Source organism: Mus caroli, chromosome 5, assembly GCF_900094665.2.
Source record: "Mus caroli chromosome 5, CAROLI_EIJ_v1.1, whole genome shotgun sequence".
NCBI classification, from domain to species: Eukaryota; Metazoa; Chordata; class Mammalia; order Rodentia; family Muridae; genus Mus; species Mus caroli.
In genome coordinates, this window is record NC_034574.1 from 362,906 (window position 1) to 374,012 (window position 11,107).

The 11,107-nt window shown below is 41.7% G+C and overlaps 1 protein-coding gene across 4 annotated transcripts in view; it reads left to right on the forward strand.

Annotated features, from left to right (window-relative positions):
• Pex1 (peroxisomal biogenesis factor 1) overlaps positions 1-10,215 on the forward strand; it is a 37,077-nt gene extending 26,862 nt beyond the window's left edge. For 3 of the 4 annotated variants that reach the window (XM_021161853.2, XM_021161855.2, XM_021161854.2), the window contains 8 exons: positions 946-1,010; positions 3,346-3,488; positions 3,565-3,668; positions 4,977-5,153; positions 6,847-7,077; positions 8,417-8,614; positions 8,869-8,999; positions 9,880-10,215. In XM_021161853.2, coding sequence (XP_021017512.1) covers positions 946-1,010; positions 3,346-3,488; positions 3,565-3,668; positions 4,977-5,153; positions 6,847-7,077; positions 8,417-8,614; positions 8,869-8,999; positions 9,880-9,964 — 1,134 coding nt within the window. In that variant the 3' untranslated portion in view covers positions 9,965-10,215. Of the gene's footprint in view, positions 1-945; positions 1,011-3,345; positions 3,489-3,564; positions 3,713-4,976; positions 5,154-6,846; positions 7,078-8,416; positions 8,615-8,868; positions 9,000-9,879 lie in introns of those variants that run through there. The other variant, XM_021161856.2, reaches the window with a different exon arrangement.
• The last annotated feature ends 892 nt before the right edge of the window (positions 10,216-11,107 follow it).

The following is an 11,107-nucleotide window of genomic DNA, read 5'->3' on the forward strand; positions in this document are numbered from 1 at the left end:
ATGTGCCACAATGAGCATGCCATGGGACGACCGTGGGAGTTGGTTCTTTCGTGCACAATGTGGATCCACAGACAATTCAAGTTGCCCGGATAATGTTGTTATAAATATCCATGTACAAGTTTTCTGTAGACATATGTTCTCATTTCTTTTGTTCTGTACTGAGTAGAATCCCTGGGTCTTACATAATTCCTGCTTAACTTCCTCAGGACCCACTAATCCCCACCCCCACCCTAGTCCTTGCCAGTTCCAGTCATGTTTCTCAGTTGTGGGCTATTTCCTATTTGGAAAGCTGGGAGGGAAGAATAATGCATTTATTGGTTTATAACTGCTAGGAATGGGCGCTGATCCACCTCTCTTTCTGAATGGCTTTTATGTTCTTGTTTAAGGCAAATCACCATCACTGTGAATAGAGTTATGTAAATATTAAGAGAAAAAGCAAAGTGTATTTAAGGGAGAAGAGATGCACAGGAGTAAAGGCCAGTTTTATGGTCCCCTGTTGGCTGCCCTTCACCCTCCCTGCTGTGCATAAGGTCTAATGTGTTCTTAGGTAGACAGCAAACACAACTGCTAATAGTGGAAAGAGCCAGTAAACTGACACCTGGCATAAAGGCACGACAGGGAAAACGCACTAAGGGGGAATGGGGTAGCTGGGGTGGTCACAGCACTGTCAGGCGAAGCTCTTCAGAGAGGGACACTTTAACAAAGATGGAAAGGAAATAAAGTCATGGGCCACGAAAACATCTGTGACAATGTTACAGGCAAAGGAAGTGAAGGGCAGGGAACAGTTGTGACACCCTAGTGCAGTTTGCTTGTAAGATACAAGTAAGAGCCGTCCACTCAATCCTGTCTTAAAAGTTCTCTGTTTTACTGTGCTTAATCAAAACCCAAGGCTCTGTCTGTTTAAAATTAACCTCATCTCTCCTCTGATTTTATTTCGCCGTCTAGGGACCAGAGTTACTCAGCAAATATATCGGTGCAAGTGAGCAAGCTGTTCGAGATGTTTTCATCAGGTGGCTTTCATGAGTGTTGGAAGTAACTGACTGTTATCACTTATTAATCGTGGCTTTGGCCTTATTTTTTGAAAAACAGTATTAAAAACCTATGGTTTGCCGGGCATGGTGGCACACACCTTTAATCCCAGCACTTGGGAGGCAGAGGCAGGCGGATTTCTGAGTTCGAGGCCAGCCTGGTCTACAGAGTGAGTTTCAGGACAGCCAGGGCTACACAGAGAAACCCTGTCTCGAAAAAACAAAAACAAAAACAAAAATATGGGTTATGTAAATTATTAACAAATCAAAGGACAAGGATTTTATTTCAGTAAATACTACCAAGAATAGATTCTTTTCAATGTTTAATGTTGGAGATCATTTTATATTTACAATAGTAATATTCCTGAAAGTAGAATCCTAAGTCGTTGTTCAAAGAAAGGTCAGAGTAGATCTTCTCTCTTTCTTTAGAGATGAGCTCTCTCACTATGGGCTAGGAGAGCCTTGAACTCCCAGGTGTCCTGCTTCAACCTCCCAACTGCTGGGACTACACGTATACATCATCACACTTTGCTTTCAAGTTAGATTCTTACATGAAGCAAATAGTTATTTCTCATACACGCCTTATGGTTTTAAGTTTTAAGCTCTTGTTTTCCCTGCTTCTAATGAGCTCTTAGAAATCAATATGCTGGTTACCCAGTCCCAATAATGCTGGTATTGCTGAGTGTACATAAGATAACATATTAATACACAAGATAACACTTAGTTGAACTCATTATTCAAGGGTAACAGAATTATGGTAAGTTTTTCAAGTTAAAATTTACTTTGTAATATTCTTGTAAACATTTTACTATATATGGTAAATATATGAATATAATTTGTGGGCTGGTGAAATGGCTCAGCAGGTAAGAGCACTGACTGCTCTTCCGAAGGTCCTGAGTTCAAATCCCAGCAGCCACATGGTGGCTCACAACCACCTGTAATGAGATCTGACGCCCTCTTCTGGTGTGTCTGAAGAAGTACTCCACAGTGTACTTAATTATAATAATAAATAAATCTTTTTTAAAAATGAATATAATTTGTAAAAAAAATAATAAGTTAAAGGTTTATATTAGTATCTACTATGCAAGTTAAGAAATAGAGCCTCAGCCAGGTGGTGGTGGCCCACGCCTTTAATCCTAGCACTTGGGAGCCAGAGGCAAGAGGAGTTCTGAGTTTGAGGCCAGCCTGGTCTACAGAGTGAATTCCAGGACAGCCAAGGCTACACAGAGAAACCCTGTCTCGAAAAAAAAAAAAAGAAAAAAAGAAAGAGACAGAGAGGGTGAGAGAGGGGGTGAGGGAGGGAGAGAGAGAAATAGAGCCTGAGAGAGGTTATTATTAAAGTCCATGGCTACATATTGACAAAAGGCTAAATTAAAAAAGAAACATTATAATTTAGTTTAATGGGGCTTAGTCCAGAAATTATGTATCTAATAATGGGGAGTTTCTCAGAGTGTTCCTACGAAACACTGCAGAACTACTGAGCTTTGCATTTGAACAGGCTGGAGAATTAAACAGGCACTCAATAAGCAGAAGCCAGTGAGTACACATAAAAATGGCCACCATGGGCAGGAGGGCTGCTCAGGCGCTCAGAGCTCACTACTGTTCCAGAGAACCTGGATCTGGTTCTCAGCACCCACCTAAGGCTGCTCACAAGTGCCTTTAACTCCAGCTCCCAGGGATCTGACATTCTCTTCCAGCATCTGAGGACACATGCACACACACTGCACACACACATGGCTACCCAGGATAACAACCTATCATCTAAGAGTTGAGTTTTAGTCTCTTACTTATCCACAGGTATAGATCTCTAAGCAAATTTTTGGGGTTTTTTTGTTTTGTTTTGTTTTGGTTTTGGTTTTTTGAGACAGGGTTTCTCTGTGTAGCCCTGGCTGTCCTGGAACTCACTTTGTAGACCAGGCTGGCCTCGAACTCAGAAATCCGCCTGCCTCTGCCTCCCGAGTGATGGGATTAAAGGCGTGCATCACCATGCCCGGCTAAACAAATATTTTAAACTCTCAAGAGTTGGTTTAGACAGGAAGGTGGGAGACAAATATGATCAAATACATTGTATGTATATTTGGAATTATTAGAGAATTAATGATATAAAAATAAGTAGCACTATTATGAACAAAAACTTAGTTTTAATTGAAATAGCCAGAAAATAAGAATAATTGCATGTAATTTGCTTATGTACACACAGATTGTTATGTTATATATTATAATCTAGTGTGTGTGTGTGTGTCTGTGTGTGTGTCTGTATATGAAGAGTTTGAAAACTCTGCAGCCCTGATAAAATATAGCATTTTTCCCCTCTCAGAGCACAGGCTGCAAAGCCCTGCATTCTTTTCTTTGATGAGTTTGAATCCATCGCTCCTCGAAGAGGCCATGACAACACAGGGGTTACAGACCGAGTAGTCAACCAGTTGCTGACACAGTTAGACGGAGTAGAAGGCTTACAGGGTAAATCACTGTTCACACAAAAACACACTATAAAAGAAGTTACTACATGATCATGCTAAAAGTATTTTCCCCTCAGGAGTTTATGTGCTGGCTGCTACTAGTCGCCCTGACTTGATCGACCCTGCCCTGTTGCGGCCTGGCAGACTGGATAAATGTGTATACTGCCCTCCTCCAGATCAGGTGACAAAACCCTGGAGCATCCAGAGATGCCACACCCTTTGCTTGTGAGCTTTACTTTGGTCATGTGGTAGCAATTATCCTAAGATAGCTTTGAAGCTCATTGGTGGTGGTGGTGGTGGTGGTGGTGGTGGTGGTGGTGTATGCCTTTAACCTCAGCAGTCAAGAGGCAAGGGTAGGGAGATCTCTGTGAAATAGAGGCCAGCCTGGTCTATAGAGTGAATTCTAGGACAGCCACGGCTACACAGTGAAACCCTCAAAAAGCAAAAGAAGACAGCTTTGCAAGCAAAGGCTTTGCTCACTGTTTGCTCAAAGCATAAATAATCCTGAGTCAGGTGCGGCACGTTCAGTGCACTCCTGTTCCAGGAATGGCAGTGTTGATCTATACGAGCAAATCAGGAGGCGTAACAATCGTCCTCTGCGATCCCACACTCCTTATCTGGTTAGAGGCCCCGGTTCACAAGCAAGCAAGCGTGCCAGTGAACACGTGGCCAGGTCACATGGAGAAGGGTGGTCAGCTCTTCTTGTCTCATTCTGCCAAGGAATGAATGAATGAATGAAAGAGAATGGCCAAAAGCTCCAAGGCTGTGGGCCATGTGTACTTGTTTCTTAATGTTACTCCTGTGTTGGCACACATGTCCAAATCTACAAAATAACCAGAGTATGTATATTCACATTGAATGTTGGCTTTTGGGTTTCTTTAAGAAACACAGAAATAGGAATGTGCTTTCATTTTAATCCCAGGTGCTTCAGACTGTTACAGCAGCTGGCTATGATTTGCCTTGTGCTCTAGCAGGGGCATGGTTCTGCCAGCTGCAGAGAGTTTCTGCAGTTGTGTGATGTTTGGAATTCTGGGAACTTTTCAGAGAGTACATAAATGTTAGGGCCCCTGAGAATTTGGTTGTTTTGGGTTGTTGGTTTATGTGTTAAATAAATATTTGTTAAATAGTCGTGTGCAAAGAAGAAAGAAGAAATTAAATATCCTGACAGCAAAGATTAAACTTGCCCCGAGGAACTTGGTATCCCTAAGCAGCAGGAAGTCACCCCCTTCCCATCTACTCTTTGTCCTCTTATCTAGTGTTAGGGGGTTGACAGGGTGGAAAAAGGTGGAAGAAAAACCCCACAAAGTAGCAAAGGTACACCTGTGTCTCCTCTTAGGGATCCCAGTCTAAGAAAGATGATTTCCTTCTCGTACAGACTGCTTGGAAAGCTTAGCTTGTTAGACATGTCAGTCAGTTCATGAAAAACATCACAATTTACACAACAGTTATTGTGCGTGTGTGTTTAGTAAATTAGGTTTTCTTCCTTCAGGTGTCCCGTCTTGAGATTTTAACTGTCCTCAGCAAGTCTCTAGCTCTGGCAGATGACGTGGACCTTCAGCACGTGGCGTCGGTCACTGACTCCTTCACTGGAGCGGATCTGAAAGCTCTGCTGTACAGCGCTCAGCTGGAGGCCTTGCAGGGTCGGCTGCTGCCCAGCGGGCTTCCCGTGAGTTCCCTGTTAGGCCACTAGGGCGGTCACTGAGGGAAAGAGCACGTTACTGCCAGACTGTGTAGTAACTTTAATTTGCCTAAAATTGGACTGTGGGATTTGCAGAGAATTCTCATTATTATTATATTTGGTATCTATTTCCCTAACATTCTCTTAATATTAGCAAACTATTTGGTATTAGAAAGATTATTTAGAGTGAAGTAGTAAGAATTCATATAAATAGAAGAATGACTAAGGTTTTCAGCTCTTCTGTGCTTGTAACTGTATTATCTGTGGCAGCCTCCTGTGATGACACGGGGGCTCTCTCATCCCCATCGTTCCTCAGCAGGCTTACTCCCTGATACAAGGTCTTTATTTATCTTGAATTTTTTATATCCCAGTCCTAGAATCAGCATTTTTCTAATGATAGCATTTTATTTTTAATTATTGCAGTAGATAATTTACATTATAGACTTTGCCTATATTTTCTTAGAAGCTTTTCTGTATATTTACCTGCACCAATTTTAGCTGGAAATTTCTTCAGGTCGTAAATTTCTTAACTAGTTCCAAGAGGACCCAGGAATGCACATGTGCAGTGTACGCGGCTGTCAGTGAGCAGCCTGCGGGGAGGGGCAGGGCGGGTGGGGGGGGCACTCCTCAAGCCCCCTCCCTTCCTGAGACAGTCTCTCACTAGTCTGACCCTCGATGGGCTTGCTGGCCAGGGAGCACCTAGGTCCTGCCTGTCTCAGCACCAGCACTGTGATGCCCAGCCCACTCCCTGTGCCCAGGTTTTTATATGGGTTCTGGGGACTAACTCAGCCTCATGCTTACACAGCACTTATCACCAAGGCAAGTTTTGCTATTTTAGCAAGCCATTGTCACAGCTATTTATTTTTGTTCTTTATGGTACCAGGAATTGAACTAGGACATAACACATGCTAGACAAAAACTAAGCTACAGCCCTGAAGATTTTTTTTTTTTTTTTTTTTTTTTTTGGTTTTTTGAGACAGGGTTTCTCTGTATAGCCCTGGCTGTCCTGGAACTCACTTTGTAGACCAGGCTGGCCTCAAACTCAGAAATCTGCCTGCCTCTGCCTCCCAAGTGCTGGGGTTAAAGGTGGGCTAGCCCTGAAGGTGGCAAATGATGGGGAACAAGAGGGGAGAGAGAGAGAGAGGAGAGAGAGAGGGGAGAGAGAGAGGAGAGAGAGGGGAGAGAGAGAGAGAGAGATTTTTACTGTGAAATTTAGCATCACCTACCAAGGCCAGGTTCAGCACAGTAAAAACAAAAATGAGTGAAAGGCAGAGATGAAGAAATAAAACCTCAATTCTAAGTTCTAGTTTTGTTACCATTGGGAGAGTCAATGGGTTTTCTTCATCTTAATCCCCCTTTGTGGTAACAGTTACGTTTGTACAGTGTAAGGCTGGGCTTGGAGCTCAGCTGGTACAGTGCCCAGCACGGACAAAGCTCTGGATTCATCCCTCAGCACCAATAAAACCAAGGTCCTCCTAAGCTGCATGGCAAATGTAGGGCTGGTGTGGGCTACACGAAATCTTGTGTCATAAAAACGTTTTGATTGCGTCCCTCAATCCATAGAGGGTTAAGAGCTTTAGAAGCAGGAGCTCCCCGTGCCGCTTTATGCAGTGATGTCTGCTGCGATTTCTAGTTCTGGAGTATTTAAGTCTCATGACTGGCACTCTTTGTGTGAATCTAGGATGGAGGCTCCAGCTCTGACAGTGACCTGAGTCTGTCTTCAATGGTCTTTCTTAACCACAGCAGTGGTTCCGACGACTCAGCTGGAGATGGAGAATGTGGCTTAGAGCAATCCCTGCTCTCTCTCGAGATGTCTGAGATGCTTCCAGACGAATCAAAATTCAATATGTACCGGCTCTACTTTGGAAGCTCGTATGAATCAGAACTTGGAAATGGAACCTCTTCTGACTTGGTACCTTCAGCACTTGTAGTTGATGTGATATTGGACTGGGTTCATCTCCTAACCTGCCCACACAGTCTCCCTGGTTGGCTTGTCTGCAATAAAAGTAGTCTTGTTTTTTAAATTATGCCAATTAGTCATTTTTTAGTTTATAGTAAACATTTATAACAGGAGCAAGGAGATTGGTTCCACAGGGACCCGGTGTGGCTCCCTCTTGTGGTCACTCGGGAATTTCTCTCCCGGTGAGTGATTTTAAACCCTTTTTACTGTGAGATCTATTTAATAATAAATGTAAACCTTATTGTCACGAAGTGCTTCTGGATAATAGGAAATTTGCTGCAATAATATCTACAATTCATAAAAAACAAAAAATGATGCCAATTTGTGAATCTTCTGGAAACCCTGAAAAGAACACCATCTGTCACCAAGGGAACAAATGCTTTAGATGAAGTGAGGGCGTCCTCATTGTTTTTCCTTTAGTTAACATGTATGCCCATTCAAATTAATACTGACTTACTCTTTATAATATACAACATTTTTACGTACATGGCTACTTTTGTATATTTGCTTTTAATAATTCATGTTTCTAAAAATATCTACTTTTCCAAGAAGTCTTAATTATTTTTATAAATTTAATTGTTTTCTATTTTTTAACTTCTCTCCAGAAATACCTGGGAACATTAGCCTGTTTTCTACAAACTAGAGAAAAGGCCCATGGAGGTCTGACAGTAAAGTGCATGGCACAGACAGATGCATGAACTGAGCTCTGATGCTCAGGACACAGTGACAAGTATCTGTGATTACAGCAGGGACAGGCATGCATGTGTGTGCATTCACACACACACAGACATATGCGTTTATACAGAAAATGAAGAGTAAGGTTCATGCTGAACCTGTCCTTGCCATCAATGTAATATTAAAAGAAAATAAATGTTTATGTTACGGGTGGTAGTTTGTTTTGCTCTGGAGATCTTACACCACAGGTATCAGTGAACCTTAGTTTACAGAATATTGTCTTTTAAACCTGCTTAACTTCAGTGAATTAAAATATGAACTTACTTCGGGTTTTTGTGTGAGAGCTATGACCCTGAGAGTCTGGCTGTATTCCTACCAAGTAGACCAAGGGGCACCAAGCACTCATGAGTTTAGAAGGGAAAGTGGGAGGGAGTATGGCAGGGGAGGGAGGCAAGGAAGTGGGGTGGATTTCATGGAAATCACATATGCATGTGCGAAATTCTCAAGCAATGAATTTTAAAAAGGAAACAAAGTTTTCATTTCTTATCTGCAGTGAACATGACTGCCTCCCTCTGTTCTCTCCCATCTCTTTCTTTGGTCTTTACTCATCATGCAGAGCTCACACTGTCTGTCTGCACCAAGCTCCATGACTCAAGATTTACCTGCAGCTCCTGGGAAAGACCCGTTATTTACACAACATCCTGTGTTCAGGACACCTTCCCAAGAAGGCTGCCAAGACCTCACACAGGAGCAGAGAGATCAGCTGAGGGCAGAGATCAGCATCATCAAAGGCAGATACCGGAGCCAAAGTGGAGTATGGCCTTTTCCCTTCCTCTTAGAACTTAGACAAGTTGCTTTTCCTTGTTTGACATGTGTTTCTTTGCGTTTAATTGTTTAATTTATTTACAAGCCAAGTGCTGAAGCACAGGGGCTCTGTCCACTGGACGGTCCATGAGAAAGAGAATGTACGCTTCTCAGGAAAGAACTTGACAAGAAATAACACAGGGACTGCCACTTTCTCTCTTGAATTCCTAAGTTAACATCTGCTTAATCTGCTTTGTATTTAAGGAGGATGAATCCCTTAACCAGCCTGGACCAACCAAAACCACTTTTGCTATTAGCCAGGCACATTTAATGACTGCACTTGCCCACACAAGACCATCTATTAGTGAAGATGAAGGGAAGGAATTTGCTGAGCTGTAAGTAACCTTAAGAAACACATTGTTCACTTCAGTTCTGAAGTGTTTACATTGTTTTGTTTTTTAAATTAGAAGCTAATTTAAAAATATATATGGTTAAAATGGGGCTGTAAATGAGCGACAGAACATCTGCTGCGTGGGATATGTGAGACCCTGTATTATCCCATTACCAAAAAAAGGAATTGTACTATGCACTTATGACTTACAGCTTATTAGTGTCAGCATCTACTGCTAACCTTCTCGTTCGTAGCAAGGCTACTACACTGAGGTGTACAGTGGTCTTCTGCACTTTACACTGTGGCTACTCTGCATGGTGGCCTGGCCAGTATTACACAGGAGTGATTCAACGTAACTCAAAAAATATTTGTTCCTGGTTTTGTCTAACAGTCAATCCTTCAATTCTGGTTTAGCGTTGCAGTTCTTTAACAAAGAGTGTACATATATAAGCATTGTGTACTTAGTGTACAAATATCAAAAAACAAAGATAAGGAAGAGCAGGAGACAAACTTCCTCCATCTCATGTGGCTTTGTGCACTTACGTTTTTAAAGTGCTCCACCTGTGCTGGTGGTCACTGTCCCCTTTGAGCTATCTCCATCTTCAACACTGTGTGGCACATTATGCAGGTGGCCCCTTTGTTGTGTTCAATGCTAGTTTCTTCTAAGTTTCTGTAACAATGTCCAGGTTTTGACATTTACATTGCTGCATGGTGCTCACTGCTATTCTATAAGCAGCTTGGAGCCAAATGTTGGCACTTCTCTCATTAGTTCACAGAGACGAAGATAGAATTGTTCATTTCTTAAAATATAAGGCTACTTGGAAAAAAGCCATTATTTGTTTTGTAATTAGTATTATTCATTAAATATCATCTTTCTTTTTAAGGTATGAGAACTTTCAAAATCCAAAGAAGAGAAAAAATCAAAGTGGAACAGTGTTTCGAACTGGACAGAAAGTAACTTTAGCATAAAAGACACTTCTGATTTTCTAGATGTGTTTGTTTTAATGGTCTGTCCCTAAGTTGTAACTATAAAAATGATGTAAAAAATTTTTAATTTAATAAATTTGGTTAATCTATAAAATCACAGACTGGTAAATGCTGTGATGATGTAATGCTCAGGACTACCTGAGATTAACAGTGCAGGCTAAGGAAGTTATTTGTAACAGATTGTTTATTTTATTCCCAAGTCTGTATTAAATCCTTACTGATATGACTTATCATTAAGGCAGTGGTGGACCTCGTCTGTTTTCTTTCAGAGGCACTCACAGACCCAGTCACTGATTTTCTGGCTTCTGGCAGATTGTATGCCTTGCAACTTCTTGACTGTTTTGGGAAAAGATACATTCTATTATCTTCTGGGCTTTTTTGTTTGTTTGTTTTGTTTTTAAATCAGAACATGACATTTACACACAATCCAAATAACTTTAAATTTAATCCCTTCAATCAAAAATGCCTGATAATACTTTTGATCCAGCTCCCAGTCCTGAATCTTTGATTTTTATCTTGATATTCTCTTCATCTATGAACTAACTTGTAAAGTCAGCCACCATCAACACAAAAAGTATCTCTATTATCTAATAGTTGGCTTTGGAAAAGGACGACAGAGGAAGTTAATTAAAACGTACAGGTGAGTGTGTGAGATTGCATGTGGGTGTGTGCACACGCAGGATGCCTGCCTGTCTGCAGTTTCAAAAACTGGCTGCCAGATCCTAGACAACTTTCTATCTCTTCCTTTTAGATGCTGGCCGCAATTTACTGCCTGCCTGCCCTGCAGTTTCTCTCTCTTTTTTTTAATTAATTTACTTATTTATTAATTTTTTATTAGATATTTTCTTTATATACATTTCAAATGCTACCCCAAAAGTTCCCTATACCCTCCCTCCACCCTGTTCCCCTACCCACCCACTCCCACTTCTTGGCCCTGGCGTTCCCCTATACTGGGGCATATAAAGTTTGCAATACCAAGGGGCCTCTCTTCCCAGTGATGGCCGACTAGGCCATCTCTGCTACATATGCAGCTAGAGATACGAGTTCTGGGGGTACTGGTTAGTTCAAATTGTTGTTCCACCTATAGGGTTGCAGATCCCTTCAGCTCCTTGGGTACTTTCTCTA